Here is a 25,638-nt window from a genome sequence, read left to right on the forward strand (position 1 = left end):
ATTATCTATACTATAATTATATAAAGCTGAAGAGTACGTTTGTTTATTTGTTTGTGTGAACGAACTGATCTCAGGAACTTCCGGTTCGAATTGAAAAATTCTTTTAGTGTTGGATAGCCCATTTATTGTGGATGGGTATTATATAGGGTATATATCATCACACCATGACCAATGGAACCAAAAACGTGTAAAATTGATTACTTCTGAGAGCTTCTGTTTCGTGCGCTGCGTAAACGGTTAAAGTTATGCGACAATTATGTATAACGGAATTGTAATTTGTGCCATAACACTGGATAATGTGTACAAAGTCCAATTATTATTATTATAAGGCACCGAGTTTACTGCGTACTTCATACTAAAAACTAAATCCTTTAAATATTTATTAATATATTATGAACAATGTTATTAAACTTCAGTGTCAAAATATGTTAGCAACCACGTTACTCACGTTCCATTTCAACTCATTAAATAGTTTGTACCATAAATATGACATGTACGAATTATTAATTATTTCTTTTGAGGGCTAAAATGCATAAAATATTTTTTTATTACTCCAAGTCTTATTTTTAGCAATTGGACAAATATTTAAACGAATAGTTTGTATGGATAATACAAAAAGTATTTTTTTTTTTACGAATGGAATATCCTGCATAAAATGGAATGGTCAGGAGGGAACGCATCTGGACACGATTGCCAGCGATCTATCTTTGAAGGCAAGCAAGGATAGGCGAGTTAAGATATTGGCATGCCGGTAGGAGAGCAATCGAAAGATAGTCGGCAATCTAAGATAGGTTTCAGTCTTGGATAGCAGATACATTATTAATTTCGGGCGTTAGTAATTATAAATTGTAGACTGTAGTGTTACTATTGCTAATAATAAATATTGGTTATATGTGAAAGAGTGTCTTTATTGTGTGAACCCGGACTCTTAGCACACACACTACACCAGAGCACCCCCAAACACAAGTATTAAGACACCATAACCTATAAAAAGTTAAGTATATGCGTGACTTGGAACGTATATAAAATATACTATCTTAAATTAGGGAATAGACAATAATTCATTCTTTTTATTCCTGCAATATAATGGCTTTATATAAGATGGTGTTAAGGCCTGATGAATTATGCTTACAGTTATGTTTCAGTATTAAACTGTAATAGGTATTAGATTTTAACCACGATGAACAAATATTCCTGTTATTTTCTTTATCTCTACATTTTTTCGACAGTGGTGGTTCTATTGGCAACATTATTTTACAATTTGAAGATTGAGCGACGCATGTCACGGTATCATTTAAGGCTGTATAAAAACTCAACCTTTGCACCGGATAGACAAGAAAAACTCACAAGGAGGTTGGACAAAAAATTATCGACTAAAGTATAAATAAAAGGGATACAAAAACTCGTTTATTTGCACGTTTTACGCTAAGCTAAAATTGCGTTACATGCAATGACGAGTTTCTTTTGGAGTTGTATTTATTGTTGGACTACGCTTCTAGGGATTTTTTTTTATATCCCACTGCATCTGATAGCAGGTGGGGATCCAATAGAACTGTCGTGTGAATCCAATAGAAATAAAATGATTACCCTTCGGCAGTCGACATAAATTTGCCAGCCTGTGAGAACCAGCTATATGTTTACAGGCTGATGGTGGAATGCGACACAATTACGTGGGTCCTTATGGAGGGTTTTAACACCTTGTGTACGCGGTCGCTATCCAGGAGTATATAAAATATATCCTACCAGCAGCAAAAAATAATATGATTTAAAGGCATAGTTATTTCTTAAGGATTAAATCGTATCAAATGGACCGTAAATAAATTGGCACATGGGGCATTCCACGTGAAGCGGGCACGAAAAAAAACTCGATGTCTCAGATTTTCGTAATATTTGATTATGTTATACCTGTATATGTCCTCGATCCAGATACAAAATATTATTAAAGTGTAAAGCCTGGTTAGCAAGTAAAATGACTTTGAAGTTTTGACTGGCCGGCTGGTATACGCCACTTCGAATCCAATTATCAAGTTTTTAAATGTTACAATAAAATAAATAAAGCAATGAAATAAATACTTCATTTAATGAGCTTTTTTATTGTATTTTTGGAAATTGAAAAATGTTTTTTTTTCTTTGAAAAAAATGTGTGTTGAAAGTTTCAAACTTGAATTTCACAAAGTTGGCATATTTATATATTTTTTATTTTTTTTCTAAAAATAGCTACTATTGTATAGATAATCCCTGCGAAGCTTCATGGGCTGAGAAGTAGTTTCGGAGCTAGACCGATTACAGTGCCGAAGCGCGGCGGTCGCCAGAAAGAGCGAAGTAGTAAAAACTTTCAATTAAACTAAATACTTTCGATCAGAGTATTTTATCATGTTTTGCATCGCTCTAACGATTCAATTACATCTGATTATAATATAAAAAATATATTTATATTACTGACGGTGCACAACAACATTTTAAAAAGATTTAATTGTATTAACTTGTTATATTTCAAACAGGATTGTGGTTAAGATGCAGAATTTCATTTTCGTGCCACTTCACATGGCAGACGGGCAATTTGACGGTCTCGGTGGTAACCTAAAACGCCTGGCGACACAAGCTAGTTTACATAACGCATCAAACAAAGCCATCACGATACCCGACCGCTTATACATATAGGCTAGAACATCAATGCCACAAACTCATATTTATTATTACTACTACTATTTATTATTATTATTCATATATATTTTAATGTTAGAAACTTGTATTTCACAAAGTTGGCATATTTATATAATAACTTTTTTCTACTAAAATAGCCAATATTGTATATAGATTATCCTTGCCAAGTTTCAAATGTTGTGCACCGTCAGTTATATAAATATGTTTTTTAATATTATAATCAGATGTAATTGAATCGTTAGAGCGATGCAAAACATGATAAAATACTCTGATCGAAAGTATTTAGTTTAATTGAAAGTTTTTACCACTTCGCTCTTTCTGGCGACCGCCGCGCTTCGGCACTGTAATCGGTCTAGCTCCGAAACTACTTCTCAGCCCATTATGAAACTTCGCAGGGATTATCTATACAATAGTAGCTATTTTTAGAAAAAAAAAAAAATATAAATATGCCAACTTTGTGAAATTCAAGTTTGAAACTTTCAAACACATTTTTTTCAAAGAAAAAAAAACATTTTTCAATTTCCAAAAATACAATAAAAAAGTTCATTAAATGAAGTATTTATTTAATTGCTTTATTTATTTTATTGTAACACACAAAAAACTTGATAATTGGATTCGAAGTGGCGTATACCAGCCGGCCAGTCAAAACTTCAAAGTCCTTTTACTTGCTAACCAGGCTTTACACTTTAATAATATTTTGTATCTGGATCGAGGACATATACAGGTATAACATAATCAAATATTACGAAAATCTGAGACATCGAGTTTTTTTTCGTGCCCGATTCACGTGGAATGCCCCACATCTGAAATGGTTAATTTTCTAACATAACTTATCATTATAACGTAATATTGTGGTAAGTTTTTATGACTCAACCCTATGACAAGAGCTTCCCTTGCCTCGCGGCTTCTCAATGCTTATGATATAATCACCTGAGGGTGTCGGAGCAGGTGAAGTACGCAGCGAGGATAGACATGAGCCGCCATGCGCGCTGGCAGGAGTCCTGCGCCTGCGACCGGTTCGACGTCGTCTGCTTCATCAGCTGGCAGTACACCTCGTCGCGCAGCTCTGGCACCGAGTGGCAGTGCTGCCAGACACAACAATTAGCTCATTAAAATACGTCTTTCTATTAGATTGTCCTTTATAAGTTTAAGCAAATTTTAGAATAGTAATGTGATTATCAAACTTTCATGGAACTAAAGTCTCAATGATATCTTGCTGACCAGTTGCAGATGTTGCGACCTTTTCAGTGGCTGAAATTATGCCAGTCCTATGGCTGGCATCTCATGATGTACATAGTGGTCGCAATCCACTTACAAATAAAATGTATCTGCCATCAATAATGTTAAATACTGACCATGAGGACGGTGTAGACGCATTTAACTTCAGTTAAGTCTTGGTGCATGTTCCGCTCAGCAGGCTGGAGGTCGCCGCAGTACGCCCTGATGCAGGTGAAGCACTCCAGCGCTGGCGGCGTCAGGGCCGGCGGGAGACGCAGCAGAGGCGCGCGCAGCGGCGACGCTTGCCACTTCACCACGTCAGTCTGCGCCTTCCACGTCCACTCGTTGCGTTTAGCCTTGCTTTTCAGCGATGAATCCGCTTTTAGGATTTCTAATCTGTAAATAAATTAGACTGTTAGTACTGGATAGCACATAATCAATTTTTGGGCCTTCTTGGAAATATACAAGCGTGATAGTTGTTTTTTATTCATCGAAGGCCGATAAGAGTGCAACAAGGCTGTTAAAACATTAGAGGATAATTCTAGTAATACAGTACACAACATTCTTTTGTTTTGATGCAACTTTCATCTGAATCTCATGACTGATGGCACTTTTCGGAATGGTAGGTAACCGCACATTGTCATTATACGAAGTCCAGTAGATTGTGAACCTATTACAAATTAGTCACAATTAGGTATACATAATCTGATAGATTATAAAAACCTAATGCTGACAAATAAAGTAATGTTTTCTATAAATTAAAATGTTTTATATATTGTTAAATGCGAACCGACCACATTCTAATGTTATTTATTTTTGCATACAAATAGGATATAAATAGTTATAAATATTCCGAGGATAAAGAAACTAAGAATAGAAACTTCGCGCTGTGACATCGACATTCAGAAATGCATGCAAATGTAATATTTTAAATTATGCACTAACAAGGTGAGATTCAACCACTTTCTTTTTGCACGCAAAAAATAACCAACAGCAGATGACAGCGGAAGTGTATTTAAATATTTTGCTAAAAATATTTTTTTAATGTGTGAATATTTCGAACAAATCGAATTGAAAATAATCTTTTATAAGTTATTATTTTATTTATAGTTTCATTTACGGTGGTTTTCAATAAATGACTCCAATCTTGATCTTCGATCCGATCGTTAGAATAAACCAATCAACATACCGCCATTTTCGATAAACGATTCTAATCGCTTTTTTCGATTTATTTAAAAAATATGCCAATTAGAAAAAGAGGTTTTCGACATGCTTAAAAATGAGTTATTTTGGTTGGTTCATTCTCGGAATCGGATTGAAGATTGAGATTGGGATCCTTTAATCCGGCTTATAGTAATTTATGATTATATCAAACTCTTTGTTCTGATTGGTCTATTTTGGTGATGGATTGGAAATGTGATTGAGATCGTTTATTAAAAAACGGCGGTTATTGGTATTCGTAAAGTAAATTCAAAATCAGGCCTTAAAATTATTATCCTGCTGATTTATCTTAAACGATTTTAACGAAAAATAACGTAAGCTATGCTTTCCAAAATAAAGAGGCTTAGTCATTCCTTGAAATATGCGATTTCATCTTCATTCAATTAACGATTAGTACAATGTCAAGTGATCTTGAAATCAGATAAATAATTTCGATAGATATGAGTTAGCAACTTTTTCCAGCTGCCAGTATCATTTTGGCAACATCCGTAAAGCAGTAGGTCACCAGCCTAAGTTGAAAACTGGGTTATAGTTCTATTGAACCGGGAGAAGTGTTCCTGGGCGTAGCCAGGAAGGGTGGGATCGGCGGCAAATTTATAATTTTGATGCAGGGTGGTTCCAATAATTAAATAAAAGTACTAACATACTTTTGTTTTTACTTGTAGTGAATACAGGGGGCGGGTGACCTCCGTCGGCTCGGATACATTCATGGTAATGTTTGTGCGATAAGCCAATAGTTGTAATGATTCAGGATGTTGAGACACCAAGCTATTTGTACTTACAAGGTATCTATTCATCTACAATGTATTTTAAAGATATATTTCGTTTAGCCGGAAATATATTTAAAATCAAAAACATTGACACTTCATTAAAAATATCTAAGCATATTTTATTATAAAAGAATTGGAAATTGTAAAATGCTCAAAATAATGTATTTATTTAAATAAAAATAGAATAGATAGTGTGTATTTTTGTCAATCATGTATTTCAAATCATGAATATTTATATCGATATAAAAAGTATGCGTGGGCGCATAAGCTTGTACTGCACAATTAACTATATAAGTCTTAGTCTGAATCTATACGAATTCATTCTTAAGACACTTCGTCCTAAATAACTTCAAGCATACATATAAAGTTGCATAATTTTAGCGAATAGTAGGGGAAATTAGTTACTTATTCATCAAAACGGGAGACTGATAAATTGTGCTCCCGACTGGATAGTATTGCGGACGGCAACGTCTCTCATTGGTTAACAATTATATATGAATTCGTTAACAATGATATCATGTTGAAAAAAAATAAAGCACTCTGTTATAAAGACAGTTGAATGCTGCGAAATGAGTTTCAATAACTATGAAATACTAAGACAGACTAGAACATACACAGGAAAAATAACACAAACGAAAACAACATTCGAAACTAATACCATTTTATGATTTACACAAACATAAAAACTGCAATTAAAACGAAATAAATTCGGGTAATCTCGAATCTTATATGGCATTCTGTTAATGTCAGTTATGAAATACGGATGGTGGTAAATGGTTAACATTGCATCATTCATGAGAAACGGGACATCATTACTAACGCGAGAATGTTAAATGTTAAAAATTAGCGGATTGAGTAATGCAGCGTGGCGGATTGCGATGCCTTCCGGGATTTGACGCCATTGTTTGCATGTCGGTCATTGCGCATAATGTAAGCCGATGGTAATGTTTGATTTAGTTACGATTATTTTTGTAATCTATTTTATGTAATGCAGCTTAAATTATATCCACTACCGGGATGCAACAAACTTTAATGCCATTAATTAAGCCTGATGGTGGAAACATGCGCATACCAAGCCCCCACCATATAATCACAAAATTCGAACGTGGATAAGGCTTGCGTGGGCTAGCAAGCGATTATACTTTGTTGCCGATCGGTTGATTATCGGGTTTTGAACACTAATTAAAGGAAACAGGCGCTTATAATGCATCCACACGTTTGTGCGTGCTCTACAGAAGGGCGCAGGTTTATAGTTTGCAGCAAGTGGTTCTAGCATAAAAGAAAATCAACTTTTTGGGTCTCAAAACCAAGCTTAGAACCGTCATGCTCATTTATTAATAAGAGAAGGTGTAACAAGCCACAAAGTCGCTATAAATTTATCAAGCCATTTATATTCTTTGAATTAAACATAAATAATTTACATAACATTATCTTATTGGTATTTGCATTTCATTAAGCAATGCAAGCTATTATTTTAATAGAATATACTAAGTTCAAATGCAATAAATTGTTTAATATAAACTGTATACAGAATAAGGTGCAGTGAATATTATCTGAGTAAATGTTAACAAGAATGAATGAACAAGTTTTTGTTTGAAACGCGCTGTGATATTCTGATTATGTTACTTGTAGGAAATTATTGTGATGTATCGATATTTGTTAGAAGTAACCGCCCTAAATCGCTACGGATTTGGATTAAATTTGACTTTCAAGTAGACCACGGTTTGGGTTAACGTAAATCTTATCATCCCGCAAAAGAACACAGTTGGGCTTCGGAAAAAATCTTTCACGCAGGCCAAACCGCGAACAATAATAATTTTGAATATTATTGTTGTATATTTCATTGGAATCTAATCACGAAGGCCCACAAGGCAATACAGATAGCAATCGAACTATAACAAACATAAAGTCGTTGAGACCACTCCTTGTTCGCGGCCTTGCTCCCGGCTTAGTGAATGTACGCTTCGAGCCAGTGCATGACTTTACTATTCGTTTAAAGGATCTTTTAACTCGCATATTTTGATATAATGATCAGATCCATGGAACGGAATGCCGAGACATGTGTTGTTCTTCTGATGTCGCTTTAGTGATTCAAGAAAATCTTACAATGCAGAGTTCTTTTTTTAATTTCATGTGTCTATTTTATATGTTGTCGTTTATAGCCGACTTTAATAAAAGATCTCAATCTTAAATCCGAATCTGAGAATGAACCAATCAAAATAAGTCATTTGTAAGCATGTCAAAAAAAACTTTGTTCTGATTGGTCTATTTTTGAAATAGATTGAAAAAAGCGATTGGGTTCGTCTATTGAAAATGGCGGTTAAAGGTGTAAAATAGTTCACTGATTGTATGAAGATTTGTAACAACCAAGACGAATTATTTATCATGTTTTCATTGCTATATTTTGAAATAATGTTGACCTTATCTTAGTCAATAATAGCTATATACGGGAATCTAACCTAAATTCCTGTTCTAAGACGTATTACGACCATCCAAAACTTCCAGTACTAAGCTCGATACTAGAAGATTCAATATAAAGTATTTGAAAGCGAAAACTGATGACGTCATTAAGGTTTAGCCGGCTCATTGTGTCGACGGGAAGTGCAGTCGTGTTCGATGCTAATGATGACTACCATTTGTATAACAATACGCGCTGGCGTTCACCATCCGTGACCGCTGGTCAGACTTGCACGTTTTACTGAATAGGTAATAATATTCAGTTAACTGCCAAAGAATCGTATAATGCCTTTTTATTTTATATCATCAATTTTGGATTTTGCAATACGTATTACACATAACAGCTATTTAAACATGATCTCTCAGATATCTACAAACTATTGAAAGAAATATTTGTGGATCAAAAAAATATTTGCTGCAGTGCGCAGATCTACAGCGCACTTCATGACCGATTGATTCAATGATTGTCCACTGTGTGATGCAAGATCTACATTAGCTTTCTTTTATGCATTACTTATCTAGGTAAGTAAAAAACGTTCAAGTACATTATTTTATCAGTTTAATGCCTTTATTGTAATGTATTTGCCGTCAGTGTAATATGTATTATTCTTTCATTCTATTTGATCACGAGTATCACTCGGTCCTTTTTTTGTAACATCCCTTTATAGCACAAACTTACCATGTTCCTTTACCTTTAGGGCAGCCCTAAATTTGAGACTAATGAATAGTTATTTAAAACTTAATAATCTGTAATTTGGACAGATATCTCTTTAATTATTGACCGATTCAAACCGAATTATAACACGAATGGATAATTGGAAAACGATTTGTAAAGGGAAATGAGGAAGAGTTGGTCGGGAAATCCTCGGTTTATCTATGTAACTAACCAATGAAGCGTGGTTAACGTATTCCTATGGTTTCCTATTGAAATTATATTCATATAAGCATATTGTAGTTAGTGTTTTTATTGCTTTTTGTTGGACTCGGTTTATTGTTTTATCTAATAGTTCCATTGCTTTTTTTTATTGCTTTGAATGACGAGACGAGCTTGCCGTCCGTCTGATGGTAAGCGTTACGACCGCCCATAAACAGCAGAAACACCATCCAACACCTTGAATTACAAAGTATTGTTTGGTATTTTACTGCGCTCGCCATCCTGAGACATGAGATGTTAAGTCTCATTATGTCCAGTAGTTAACAACGACCTTCAAACCGGAACACAACAGCGATTAAACACTGCTGCTTGGCAGCAGAAATAGACATTGCGGTGGTATCGACTCCAGTCCGCTTATTATCAGGTGCAGTGGGGGACGATTTTGCAGTGGCCACATAATAAAGCAAAGATACTTGTTCGACATGGAAAGTGTAGCGTCAAATCTGATTTGTATTCCTTTCATCAGGCATTAGCCATTTACAAAACTCCTTCGACCGACCTCAAAACATAAATCCACATTATAATACAATACTAAATTTATGTTTCTGAGTATTGTATTGTAATTCTAAATCCTTATATAAGTACTGAGTCGGGGTTACAGAACTTTATAAAAAATGAGTATTTATATCATTTTTAATAGTACTTAATTTCGGAACAAAATAATATCAAGCCCACCAAAAAATCGTCATTTAACTGTCAAATAGGTACTGCTGCGAGAAAGAACATTTCTACACATCGGTAGAATATACGTAAATGTTTCTACATAATATTTTATATGGAGAAAAAATGATTTTTTGTAACTGCTTACGAATATGAATATAGTTCATTGAAATAATTTTAGATACGTCTTTTCCTAATGAAGTATAGTTTAATATATTTCAAAATAGTGGTTTTATAAAATTAAGTAACCTAAAGTAAAGCCAAATATTGTAAAAATAATAACAAATCAATAACCTTCGAAATGATTACGAAATGCAATCAGTGATTTAGAGAAACGGATTTAATTATGATTATGTTGAAGAGGTCATAGAAAGGTCAAGTCATAAGGTTTAATTTCCCATGAATAACATAAGACTATAATTCATAGTTATGTCATTGAAGTTGGGCCCATTTTGCAATGTAATAATAAATAATCTGACTGACAAGGCTAGTCGGGCTACAATGTATCAATAAATATACCAAAAGTTATAGTATTTGTTGATTGATATATATATACCTATACATAAAAAACATTTCTCAGTCAGGTTGGTGGTGGTAGAATATATTTTATATTCGCCCGGACAGCGATCACCGTACACATGGTGTAAAACTCGCCAGCACTGGAACAGCATGTGTATGTCAGGTTTCAAACAGGCCGGCGGAATTACATCGACTAACAAGGGACTATTAGACTTTCTTCACTTAGCATCAGGTGCGATGGAAACACTAAAAATAGTTCTCAGAGTGCTAGAGACTAGTAGAGCTAAAATTTATGTGAATATTATTAGGAGAGTTATTAGGATATTATGAAAACAAAAATACAAAAAATATAGTACATTCAATAGTTTAGTCCAGTTTAGAAAACCAGGAATAAAAATAAAAATAAATAGCTAACATAACATAATTGTAAATTGTTCATAATTGTACATGAAATATATTTGAAGAAAAAATACCAGATGCGAGGTTCCGGTAAACGTAAATCAATTATTTTTAAAAGTTTCGTCTGTTCGAATATTCGCCAAACAGCTACCTATATTTTAAGATGTTTTGAATATTTATTTTAGCAAGGAAAGGTAAAGTGAACAGGAATTGATAAATTATTAGATAGGTAACAACAGGTACGATTAACCTACTCTGTGTATCGCAGCATTATATTATGTAAGGGCAACAACACATGAAACACAGGAGAAGTGACGTCACAATTCATTGAAGATGGAAGTCTATTACAGGTCTAATTGTAACTAAGTAAATGTTATGTTTATCTTTTATACAACTAAAAGCAATTGGATATTCGACAATGTCGATTATTTTTTCTATTTAGATTTGTTGGTAATTTTCATAAACAGTTGGTTACATTATCAAAGAAATCTAGCCATTGAGTTGGACACCAAAATGTTTGCCAAATATCCGATTGCGGTGTGACGTCACTGTACACAATCACCAAAAACAAAACAAAATCTCACAGCAATTCATTGTGCTCATCATCATCACCGTTCGACAAACTGTCGCCGGACATGTCGCCGGCGGCGCGCGAGGCGTTCGACATTGCGACTGCGCGACCCGACCGCTGCGCTCAGCGAAAGTGACAACACTGAGCTCGAAGCCTGCGCTGTCAATGCATTTGGCTTTCAAATGTATGTTTACGCGGTTATTATGGTAAACGCGATATTGTTGGCATAATTAATGGCTGGTTGCGTGAAAAGGAATTTAGATATTATTTATAAAAAGAATGTGTTCCAGTTGCACTGCAAATTAAAAATAATTTTGGTGAAAAAAGGTTTTATTCGCGATATCAAAATATTTTAAAATCTCCGAATAAAGAGAATTACTAATTCATTACAAAATATTTTGTTCTAGTTCGATCATGGCAATACTTTCCTTTTCAATTCGCATCTAAGTTATCAAACAATCGTATTTGGCTAATCTTTTTAACGTTAATTAGTAAATTAACTTCAGATTTAGAATCGATTTTAAAGTCATCCAATTCACTTTCTGTATTTCTATACATTCTATATGTAATTTTAAGATGTTCATTGGCCGTTAAGATATCATCTGTGAGAGTATTCCTCAGACTAGTTGAATAACAACTTGTTTTATTAAATCTGATCAAAAGTTTCAATGATGTGACACAGCAAAACTGGAGTCGTTTCCAACTGGTAGAAATCTGTTTAGAAGCGGAAAACGTCGATCCATTATACCATATTTACTATATCAGAATTATTAAGTAATTGTCGGATGTAGTCACGAGAATACAACATATCCGATATAAGTGTTGGAAAGTGGTTTCGAAGAATTACAATATCCTTTGAGCATTATGAGTAATAATTGAATATTTGATAGGAAGTAATGACTAAAGTCTTAACATGTAACAATTTTGTAACTTTTAATGTTTAACACGGCTTATAATTGTAACTACACATTATGCTACCACAATTTTTGACTATCCTATCATTATGTTAAAATTTACCATTATTTTTAATGTTATGTTGTAACAAATGATCATGTAAAATTAGGCACGTAGAATGGACCTTGGAATTATAGCTAGTGATGAAAGAAATGTGTGGTCTACAATAGCTTTAATTATATTTGCGAATACAAATTCATACTTTAGGGAAGAAAACGTCTCTCATCAGTCGACATAATATCTGGATCACAATATCTTTGAGATCATTCTCACAATGTAGACATTCATGTCTAACGAAACATATTCCAGATGAAATAATATTCTGAGTTTGTTATAGAGACAGTGTCACGTGTTTGAAACTTTATCTATTCAAGACACTGTGAGCTCATTCTGCGTAGATTAGACTATCAACAAATAAAACAAAGTAAAATTGGATGATTTTAAAACGTTGGTAATAAATATTGTAACTTTGATTTGCGTATGACAAACACCACTGTCCGCCCCGTGACCATGAAGCCTGCAAAGTCTTCGAAACGTCGGGATAAAATAATAATACAAATAACCACGATAAAATCTGTAAATAGTTTTATTTCAATGAATTTACCTATATCTAATGCATGTGTATTAATGTATCCAACGCCTATATTTCTGACACATCAATTTCGACATAAATATCTACATCCTAAGAATCAATCCCCGTGTATTCTTCGCTAATACCAGTATAAAAAGAACCCCAGATTATGATTAAATGCAATAGGTCGACAGGTTTACGCAACATAGTAAACTAGGAAACTACGTTAGTATTGGCAGGCAGTTATATGTTAAGTACGATAAATTCCTAGTTTACACCACGGTACGTTGAATGCGTAAATAATGTTTTATGTTAATCGTAATTAACGCCAATTTCTTTTAGCTTTCTGTGGATTGCGTAGTCTAGGATCATGGTGGATTGGGTTACGCAATATGAAGAAATAATAAATATAATGTATTATTTTATTAATTGGCGAGCAGGCTCTTATCGTAGTTACTACTCAGAGCAATAACTAGTTAATAATGTCAATACTACCTAATCAGTTGCATCTTGTCAACAAAGGTACAATGTCCTTCAAACCAGAATGTAGTTCTAGAGCTTGTATACTGCTGGTTGCTGGAACGAACAGACAATACTGTAATGCCTACGCAGAATCTAAATGGCCTCTAAGCAGTGATTTTCCACCCTGTGAAACTATGAAGATACCACATCAAGTATTCATGTAGTTTTCGCGAAAAAAAACGCATTATAGCTACCACAACTTGGTGGGTGAGTGGAACGTTTATGTTAGTTTCACCGGTTTTACGGCCCAATGTCAACCCTTGAGAGGATAGCATCATCCGAGCGAGCATTGGATAGAGTCCCCAACCCCTGTGTGCCCTGCACCGGCATTTTAACCGAAACACGCGGTGGCCACCTTCGGTGCATACGGGATGGCCCCAGGGTATCTTATTGCAATAAGATAGTCGCTCGGACCCGTCCCTGGAGTATTCATAACCTTGGGTTAATTAAAATCAAAAATAGCAAAGAAATAATATTAATTCAATGCTATTTAACTTTTCATGTAATGTCATGCTGTTAATATTAGCATTCTCGACTGTGGACACAAGGACAACAATTTCACGGCAATACAATGAATTGCATTTCATGATATTAATAGCGGAATTTCCTTTCCAATATTGTATTTCATTAGGAACACCTCCCACTTGTTCAATGAGGCGACAACAGTTTGCAACTAGCCACTTGGATAACTATCACAATAATTACGATATGAATAATATAGAAAACGATAATCCACAAATCCTATGTTAAAACTTCATGCTACCATTTCAATTGTCAAAAGGCGGTTGAAAACAAATGTTTGATCCTGTTAAAAAAATGTTGCTCCACAATTATGCAGAGCCGTTGCTAATTAGCTTAGTAATGTCTATTTTACGGGCTTTTAATTTGCAACAGTATTTAGAAATTAAGCTATGACAAACTACAGAGGCTAGAAATTTTAGTGTCAAAAGAAATAAGTGCGATTAGTGCAATTCTTGGCTTTGCAGACTACACTCTTTCACTCTCACTCTTTATACATTTTATATTCGACTGTTTATTGTGCTTTTAACACCATAAGAAACCGGTGTAACTCTGTGATTATCCTTCATCAATGATTTTATAATAAAATGTTATATAAAAAAATACTTGCACTCTATTCTTGATGCGATTAGCAGCGGCACAAGGCATGGCTTACACGAACCACCAACAACACAAAATAATACCACTAACAAATGCTTTACAGCGACACAAAAGCACTGCACAATATCTTAACACCAGATATAATGGACAATTCGTCTACGAACAAATTATTAAGACGTCTTCACACCGGCTGTTGACAGTAGTGACACATGGCCGAAGGTTACGTATCTTCTGAGGAGACGAGAGACGACCTCAGTACGTTCCGCGCGAACAGAGTTCATCTAACTAGGGCTGCCCCACTTTTTTTAAACAATTTTTTTTATTGCTCATTGTTTGGATGCCGCGTAATGTTACCTAACGAAAATTTTGTTTCGAAACCATTGTTTAGCTACTGATGGAGATGATCCACGGGAATGTGTGATTGTGAAAAAGTCACAAACTAGTCGCTAATTTCATAGAAAAATGAGGACTCATTACGTTATGTCTCTTGGTATACCTTCAGCCAGATTATTGCATGATTAATGAATAGCTCTTAGCCGAATTTCGGCCATGGTGGCCAATCTCGACCGAGATGAGCTAGGTACGTAGAAGGCATTATAGTGCACAAGTATGTGCGCAATACACAGGTGTACTCTCTGTTCCGATGAGACGGCAATCCGACATGACTGGAGAGAGATTAGGCGCTTGACCAACGGCTTTACGCGCTTTTCGAGGCACGGGAGTATCCACCGCCAACTTCCTGAATTCGAGCTGCGACTGGTCAATTTTTAAGATGGAAAAACATAGGCACAATGTATTAGTAGTAATATTTTATTCATTCCATCAAAAATACTTAGATATTATGTACGAAGCAAGTAGGTCGCTTAGGTGATCTCACAGTTTATAATATATTAATGGAAAGGACTCCATACTTGCAACGCCTGGCCATAAACTGTGGGAACGCGATTTAAACTTCTGCACCTAATAAAATTACTTTGTGGCATTTCAATTTACAATCTGCTCCTTTCTCGATTTACATGTATTTGAGAAACCCTTTACTTCCACTGCCTACATTATTGTACAATCTAGACTATGTTTAAAATCAAAATAATTGACTTATTTCACACTTATTTTATTATAATTAATATTAACTGATTTATTTCCTATCTGTAGTAACTTGCATCGATTTGATGCAGTAGTCGGCAAAGAATATTGTCTAAAATGTGATTGTAGTGCCCCGAGTGAGCAAACAAAATGAAACATGAATTGAATCATCGTACTGTAGAAAGTAGTTCAGCGCGTTACGTGTAGTAGTCTTTTATTTGACAATTGATATTTAACGATATTAATATTATATGGAATATTCGATAGTGTGTTATATATTGACTTTACTTACATTAAATATTGCTTTTTAAATTTTTTGTATGAATTATAGATAAAAAGTCGTTTATACAATGATTATGTAACCATTTCTTTCTATTACATGTAATAAATCCAACGACTTAATACTTATTGAGTAATCTATCACATTGGTATATTCAAAAATAAATCTTCAGTTATCAAACTGCACATGACATAAACGGATGTGGTTTTATACGAATCATGAGCGCCTGAGAAACACGAATCAACTTCTTGCTATTGTTTTTTCATCAGGCGTGTGTTTTCCACCGATAATTCGATTTATTACAACTATTTTATATAACGGTCAAATTACGTTTGTAACCGTGAGTATTCCGTGCTTTTCACTTGACGGTATAATTATATACATCTGTTTTATTCTGTTTGCGCTAAGTGACTGGCGTTTTTTGTTAGCACTGATTTCTTCATCTTTATAAATGGTTGGAATCTTCGTCTAACTCTACCTTGTATATAGGTAGCCACATGGATGTTGTGTTTTTAATTTTTCGATACATATATATGTATTGTGTAAATTTGAATAATGTAAATACTTTTACCGTTTCGTCATTTTTTAATATAGTCGTTTAAAGCTAAATAATTTGAGCATAAAGCTACTGTGGAGTTAATTATAATACAAATATAAACTCCAAAGAATCTTTCAACCCTACTCATAAGCGTAACAGAGGAAAGTGTCCGATGGTTCGTGGAACAAGAATCCTGCATTCAATGTAAAGCGGGGCCCACGGTTTTTGCCAACCATTGTGCGAGAGCACTGCGCCATAACTGAATGGAATTAAACAATTTACTCGTAATTACCTGGTGTTACTGATGAACTTTATTAGACGGGAATAGCGGGATTCATGTTTTATATTTCGCTCGGTTAAACTTTGTGCAATTATCGTTTCATCTCTGTCCACCAGTTCAAACAGATGGGTAAACTGATGCTCGATATAATAGTAAGAATATATTTAATAATATATTTTTTTTTATATGACGAGACGAGCTTGCCATTCGCCTGATGGTAAGCGATACGACCGCCCATAAACAATAGAAACACCATCCAACACCTTGAATTACAAAGTATTGTTTGTTCCATTGCGCACGCCACGAGACATGAGATGTTAAGTCTTAACATCCAGTAGTTACACTGGCAACAATGTTATTCAAACCGGAATACAACAGTGACTACACACCGCTGCTTGGCGGCAGAAAAAGACAATGCGGTGCTACCTACCCAGGCAGACTCTCACATATGAGATCTACCACCAGTCCAATAAAATATACAATGAACCAGTCTAAAGTAAGTACTCCGAGGAACAAAAGTATTATTGTTCAGATATTAAGGCTAGAGGTATGTAGCATTATCGTAATATGTGCCGCTCAAAAGTTCCTGCTTATGCCTATGGAATGCTAGCGTGACTCGTGAGTAAATAATATGTATACTAACCCCCTTATTCATAGACGTTATTTATCTAAGCGCTATCTTTGCTGTGATAACAAGTCTGTTTTTCAGTGCTGACGACATGGCAGCCTTCGCAGTACGTAGACATAGTTGGATGTCGGATAAACAAAGCTGAACAAACAGCAAGCTGTCAGATAAGCAAAACTGAGAAACATACTTGTTATCACAGCTATGCTCCGTTCTTAGATAAAAACGTCTATGAATAAGACGGTAAGATTATACAACTTATAATAATCACGCCTGTATCTGTAGGGGAAGCAAAAGTACAAATAGTCCAGTCACAATAATATGCCGAATTGTTTTCCTTGTATAAATAAGGCAGTAAGCGACCCTATCGAGTTAAAAAGGTCTTAAATAATATTTATTTTCCCACACAATAATTATCATGAATTTAGTAGCCCTAGAACTATGCTAGCGCGTATTTTTGTAATGTCTATATAACAAGGCAATTAACTTTGTTAACTGTTAATCTAAGCCGTATAATTGCGGGTAATATTTATGCGGTTACTTTGTTGTTTTTATACAAAGTAAAATATTTATGTGAGGTACATAATTCATATTCTTATATAATACATAATTTAATTACCTTGTGTGCTGGGGCAATATAAATATGATCTTTCAAAACAAGTAACCAAAAACCTTTGATTTTAAAAAGTATATTATATATTTTGACAGTTATTTTAAATTGTCCAAGCATTTTGCATTACATTTATTGATTATCTGATTATTTTGCAGTCTGAAACAATATTCTAATTGGTTATAAGTAAACCGTTAAATTGATCCTTCGAGGCGGATACTTGACATTTTTTTTTAAAGAGACTATACACTGTTTTTGGAATGAATAACTTATGTTTTTATATTTTCGTCACGTTACTACGTGCTTGGAACCAGTGTTTTACTAAATGCGTTAATTAAGATTATCAAAGTATTTGTATATTTTAAAGTCATTGAAGTAGACATTGTGCGCCGACGCATACAAGGCAACAGGCGTTTTGCAATGTACCCGTTCACCTGTTTTGCTATCATTATGTATATCATATACGTAACGTACAATGTACAACGTATGTAAAACGTATGCTGATCAACGATAAAGTTTTATAAAGATGCTAAAAGAATCCAGTTTACTGTGCGGGAAAGTCTTCTTTAATGGACATTTTTGAGATGTTTTTTTTTGCTGTCGAATTGTGGACCATTATGAAATAGTAGGTACTTACTCTGGGCTCTGTCTGAAATGATCAACAGCGAATTGCAGAAGCGGATGACGGCCGTCGTGCTGCGGCGTCGTCTGTTCTCTTCTCTCGTCTCTCATTTCCCTCTCCCGTTCTCTGTCCCTCTCTCGTTCTCTGTCCCTCTCTCGTTCCCGTTCCCGCGGCACCGGCGACGAAGTCTGCGCCCTCCGCTCCGCATGTTCCCTCTCGTTTTCGTCTCTAGACTCTCTGAGCTCGCGAATCTCTCGGACTTCGCGAGAGTCTCTCGTTTCTCTTGAATCTCTAGAATCTCTGGTTTCTCTGCTCTCGCGTTCTGGTACGCGTTCTTTTGTAACACCATTTGTTGTCGCTTTGGGTTGAACCTGGAACAAGTTGAATGGTATGTTAGAAAAAATATTACTGCAATTTTTTTTGGTACAAACGGAATCTTGAATGAAATAAAAAAGGGGATGCAGAAAATTGTTTTAAATACAGTCAGCCCATACACTGTGAATAAAATAAAAAGGGAATTAAGGGAAAAAAATCAAAACATTCATCCCAGTGTAAACAAACGTTACTCAATGTCACAAAGAATTATTTTCCAAATTAAAAACAATCAGTACGAAACCAACATTTAAAATAATTTTCTAATAGACAATTACAGCGTGGTTTCCGAGTAACTGCGTGTTGGCGAGGTTCGTTAGCCGGTTTGTTTATGTGTGCCATGGAGCACGCAAATAATTCAAGTATCTAACATCGCGGACATTCACGCTTTCCCGAACTGCAATGTCTCATCGATGCAACTGCCGATAGAGAAATGGATCGAGAATATTTGTAATAGGTTAGGAAACTCTACTACGTAGATCATTAAAGTTATTAGAGTATTACCAATAAAGAAGGTCTGTTTCCTATTAGATTAAATGGCTTATTATTTTGTGGTGCGTATGTAGTCTTCGAGGACCTATATTTACCTTAGCTAAATTTTAAAAATATTTAATAATAAATACAAAAATTGTTTTGGCTTCTTTAGCTCTAATAAAGATCCTCCATATTAGTTTTTCCCTTAGTATACATAATGTACAGACATCGTCCTGTACAACTACTTACAATCTAATTACGTATAAAGATAGGAACATTTAAAATTGAAGTAAAACCTTAGTTGTGCTGACACTTCAATTTCATGCAACAGTCAATACTTGCACTTATTCCGAAAATTTTAAGGTGGTAAAATGTTTGGTTTGTATGAGCATACCTTGGTTAATTTATAATTAACGTAGACGCAAAAGTAATATTTATTTCATTAATACACTTTAATAATAAAAGTGCAATTTTTTAATATTTTTATTACATATAATTATTTCAAAATACGCAAAGCAATTTATTACTACCTTTCTCTTTATTTAGTTATTAATATCTGTAATTAATGTCTTTCATTACACACGAGACACTTGCGATTTCGCCGTCACGTTTGGACGTTTGAAAAGTTTTTAGAAAATAAATACAACAGATACAGAATTATACTTAACTTTTTTTATCCAATTAATTATTCAATTTTAACAAGGGAAAGAGCAACGTTTAATTTTTAATTCAAAGGATATTAATAATAATTTCTTTGTTTTATTTTTGAACACACTTTCTTTTTATTTCGAATTATGGTGCATGTATATTTATTACGTTTTGTTTTTATCCACATTTGCAGAACGGAGGAAAGTGCAATCAAAGCAAAAAATTACATAAAAATAGTATCATGTCGATGAATACCTTTGGTTTTCGTTTCAATGTTTTTCTACTTAACGTTCTGATCACACCGTAAAGATTTTCCATCGTGAACGCACAAACACTGCACTTTTTATATAGATTCAATAGAGTTAATCGATTATATTCGATTTATCATTAATTAATTCAGTATCGATCGTTGGACGGCTGCCACATTTGCACCGGATTTCGAAAAAAGAATTTCAATTGTTTTTGGTGCAGTTTCCGCACTGCATGTGAGGCGGCGCCGGGCGGTGTGCGCATGCGCAGCGCACCACCACGCCATCTTCATTAATATTGATGCAATCTGGACGGGCGCGCTCCGATTCATCGCTAATTTCTTTCGTAATTCGAATTCTTTAGTTGTTTTTAACAACATTTTCTAGTTAACCGTTGGGGGAAATATTTGTTTTATGAGGCTTGGCAAATCCACGTACGTTTAAATTATTGCTATTTTAACGGGGAACATACTTCATGCAAGAATTCATATTAGGATCACGACTTATGAGTAATTGTTTGTTGACGGTAATTTCTTATGTATAATATACTAGAATATAAAAAATCTGCTCAAAATGTATCTATTTAGTTTTTTTTTAATATTAGTGTCGAAATAGACAAGGCGTTCTCCTAAGCAGTACTACTGCCCATTAATAGTAGCATACCACCCGTACTTTTATAACGCTGTGCACAGCCATATAATCTATGTATTCAAAGGTCGGGTGGTGGTACCTATATAGGCGATGGTGATGCTTACCATCTGTCGAGCGGCTTACACGGTTCTGCATTATATAATAAATCGATGTAACGATTATCACACTAATATAAATTCTGTCACATTCAGGAACGACCTGTACATATCACTGTCAGTATGGCAGATTTAAACTATATACGGAGTGGAATAAAATTTAATGTTTTTGCGAAACATGTGTACTCAATGTCAATAAATCCACAATACAAAAAAATATGGTACCGTGAAGTAAATTTGACACCGTAGAAAAAGTCTTAACTGATTGTTGTATTTTTGCTTTTCAAATGTTACGGAATTATTTTATATTGTTTTCTGGCTACGACGTTTTAGGAAACGTAAAATTAAATTCCACCAAGTACAACACTGTAGTCAATAGTGAATACGACTTGTATAAACGACGGTACATTATTGCGTGTGTTGTTATAAAACAGTTAATCAATCCGGTTAAACTAACCCTTGGTATTTTGTAACATCAAAAACCCGTGGAACTTGTAGTTTTCGTATTCAGAGCGTAACTCGTGTCCCATAATGTAAGACATTCGGCGTTGTTTTATATCCCCTTATTCATAAAAGTTATTTATCTAAGGACGGAACATTGCTGTGATAACAAGTCTGGTACTTGAGTATAGGAGAAAATAGCACAAATTTAATTCGTTTTGACTAAATAAGTATTCATGTTTTTTTATAAATCATTACAGTTAAAATCTAAAGCAAATAAAATAAGTTAGACCATTAAGAATAAATCATGACACAAATGGTCATAAAGCACATAAACTCAATTACTTGAGATGTTTCAGAATGTGAAATGTACGCAGGGGTAATTCTTGCAAAGTAGAGATTATGTCGAATATGTATTAAAATCCACATAACTAAAAATTCCCCATAAGGATGTCGTGGCTTTGTGAAGTCTGGCAATACTAGGCCAGCGTGCTTCGAGCTTAAACTCCCGTGGTAATCCCGTAGTAATATCCAGCAATGGGTTAATACATTATAATACCTGGGCGATATTATTATGAATAATAAACAAAATAAGACGCAACATTAATGTCGTGTTCTGACAACGTGTTGCAGCTCTACTCTGGGAACAGAAAGTCTCATACGGCATTGTGAGTGCAGAAATACATGAACTACCCGACATTAACGATTTAATATCGACATTCTATCCATTAGACATAATGTCTACTTCGTCACAATTAACCCCTGTATCATGTGATTAATATATGGATCGCATCATATGGTATTATACGCTAGACTGTGTGCAGACAAGCGCAGTTAGATCAATGGCACGGATGTGTCACGTGTGGTAGGGCTGTCTCTTAGTATCTAATAAGCTCAAGCCTGCAGCACTGAAGAGGTGGACTGAGGTGTTTCTAGAACACAGTGAGACGAGTCCATTTCTGTCCTGTGATAGAAGAGGCTATCACCATATACAGTGTATTAAGAGTTTGTTGTCTTTTTGGAAAATAAAAAACTTTAACTTTGATTGTCCCACTTGAGTATGAGATCTCATACAAACAACTTAAAGCTAAGTGCGACGCAGTTGTCCAAGTTAGAGAAAACACAAAAAGAAGGGCAATAAAAATAATATGAACCTCACCAGCCCTCACGAGCGCGTGGCGAGAGTGCCCTAGTTCTCGGAAATACGGCTTCGACTCCAGGAAATCAATGTTACACATACTGAGAGTGGGCATGTTTTTGCGCGTGCACACGTCCGCCAGACGGCACGGCGTTATCAGATGTCTCATGATTTATGAATGGTGAGCTTTATCGGATCCTCCTGGTTACGTTGATTGGTATGGGAGAGCTAGGGAGAATGTTCTAGAATGGTGACGCTCCATTTAAAGACGAATGATTGACTGAAGTTTGTCAGTTCCGTAAAAGATATGGGCTATGGAGACTACGATGGGTATGTGATATTTAATCTTTGTAGTTAAACATCAACGATAAGAAAGGAATTGTGGTTATGAACTTTTGTTTAAAACAAGCTCTGAATTTGGTTTTTCTGCTTAATATTAATTTGTGCCCCATATGACGATAGACTAGCTTCCTATTACATGGGATGGAACACGCTTGGCGAAAATGGGTGCAGCAGTTGCAGGTGACAGAGGTTTGTCTGCCCTTTCGGAAATACAGGCGTAATGTGTGTTGTATGTATATATTGAAACATAATCCACTAAAATTCTTCAACATGTAATCATACTTAGAACGATGTCAAAGAAGAAAACAGCAAAACATCCCCCACTCAACGCGTGAAATAATTACATACAATCATATTTTCACGGCAACATCGCTTAATGCATCGTCCATTACCCGCTAGTTACGATCGCATGAGCAAGTGTGGCCAATGGAGCGGGTAATGCATGGGCGGGGCGGCGCTCCTCACGGCAATGCTGTGAAAGTATGCAATGACATTTTTCTTTGTTAATGTGCTATACGGCTGTACCCTTGACGGGTATTTGATTATGGTAAATTGTACTTATGTGAGTTTCATAGATTATGGTAGGGGATAAGAAAGTGTGACTAATGGGGTGGATAGGTACACTATGAGTAATCGAGGCGGTTAGTGAAATTAAGATATTTACTTTTAAAAGTCAGTCAGAAATCGATTCCAGAAAAAGCACTACCGGAAAAAATTCTATTATTTTAAAAGTGAGAATTGGTGATGTTTGGAAGATACATAATATCTTTAACTTTATTAATTCTATAGATCTATTTTTAAAATTTATAAATAGTTCTAGAAGGTTCGGCAGATTCAGGACAGACGACGTATAAGTAAATAAACTGTAATTTACATATTTATGAGGTCAAATAAGCGGACAAAAACTTAATTGGTTTTATATCGTTAGTATTAACACAATCTTCGATAAATCACAAGGTCATTCGGATCTTCGTCCCTAAGAATATATTACAACTTATATATTACATCAGATTGTGGACAAACATATAAGTAAAAGAAAGATAGAGCTTCTTTTTCTATATGAAAATATAGTATTTATGTTTCCCTACGCATGCTCTCTAATTATAATATTATATAGCTGATGCTTTAATATCTTCGTATAATCGCGGTTAATACCGATGCCATAACCTATTTTTTTCTCGGGACTGACTTTCAAAACGGCAGCGTTCCTAACAGTAGCTTTAATTGTTTGCCTGCTATGTAAATATATTCTGGAATCACAGTAACTTTAACATGAAAATTTCAAAATCTATGTCGTGCAGTCTTAGTTCCCGTATGACCTTCCATCGGCCCTGCATGACCCGCGCTCAGTTAGCACTTAGTTAGCGCGTTTGCGACACATTCGCGAAATATAACACGGCTAACACTGAAATGACATTGTCACTATAGTTTACAGATGTGAAGCTTACTTCTTAAACACCTCGGGTAGTATGTCAGTTATCTGACCCAGTTGCGAAACTGATGTGTTCATTGGTCTTCAATGTTGGACGTTATTGTATGAGGTTCATTTGCTTTGTCATACACATTTTGTCCATTTGCTTTATTATATTTCATGTTCTATATTCATCAATGTATTCAAGAAACACTTCCTCACAAATCGCAAAGGAATTTCTAAAAAACATTGGTGCAGGGAAGTTTTGGAAGGCTGGTAGAGTTGAAATGATTGTTACTCGACGTTAATGACTCATTATAATTTCTCTCTGGTTTAAGGATATTTCTGAGAGCCCTATCAAATTATATGATGGACATCAGTGCCGAAGGGTCCATATAACCCGATAACTGCCGGCTTCCCATTATTTAGAATATCTGTAGAATCTAATTATCATCAGAACAATTTGCAGACCGCATATGTGTATATTAGTACCTATATGTTGTGTCGGGTTCCCCTTCGGAAAATTCACATTTCGCCACTGATGGACATAATTCAGCCAGCAATAGGCGCACAATGTTCTCTACTGTCAACTCTTTAAAGAATGCAAGCATGAACTAAGATCCAATAAAGGTTCAAGTTCGAGGAATATATAAATAATGACCCTTTGTTAATATTCACCAGGGCTTTGTAAATAGCGATAGATAATGCGGAAGCGATCGAACAAGTTTCTCAATGTTAGGCCGACTTTTCCTGATCCGCCGCAATGGAAACTCGCTTCACTTAGATATTTAAGATCATACTTTCCAATATCGTAATTACTTGCGATATTATAAGCGGCGATAGCCTAGTTGGGTGTGGAACGGACTGCTAAGACGAATGTCCGCAGGTTCAAATCCCAAGGGCACACACCTCTGACTTTTCTAAATAATCATGTGTGTATTCTTTGAGAATTGATCGTTCGCTTTAACGGTGAAGGGAAACATCGTGAGGAAACCTGCACATCTGAGAAGTTCTCTATAGGAATTTCGAAGGTGTGTGAAGTCTACCAATCCGCACTAGGCCAGCGTGGTGGACTAAGGCCTAATCCCTCTCAGTATTAGAGGAGGCCCGTGCTCAGCAGTGGGCAAGTATATAATACAGGGCTGATATTATTATTATTATTATATTATTAATGATCTATGATCGAACAATAAATTGACTG

General features: G+C 35.1%; 1 protein-coding gene across 1 annotated transcript in view; it reads right to left on the reverse strand.

The window, feature by feature from the left end:
- The window catches only part of LOC115442777 (unconventional myosin-XV), a 108,458-nt gene that overhangs the window by 10,365 nt on the left and 72,455 nt on the right, over positions 1–25,638 (reverse strand). The window contains exons 23-25 of the mRNA XM_037437744.1: positions 18,633–18,988; positions 4,020–4,278; positions 3,595–3,749 (exon numbers count right to left, since the gene is read on the reverse strand). Of these exons, the coding sequence (XP_037293641.1) occupies positions 3,595–3,749; positions 4,020–4,278; positions 18,633–18,988 (770 nt within the window). The remainder of the gene's footprint in view (positions 1–3,594; positions 3,750–4,019; positions 4,279–18,632; positions 18,989–25,638) is intronic.

Source organism: Manduca sexta, chromosome 12 (assembly GCF_014839805.1).
Source record: "Manduca sexta isolate Smith_Timp_Sample1 chromosome 12, JHU_Msex_v1.0, whole genome shotgun sequence".
Taxonomy (NCBI): Eukaryota; Metazoa; Arthropoda; class Insecta; order Lepidoptera; family Sphingidae; genus Manduca; species Manduca sexta.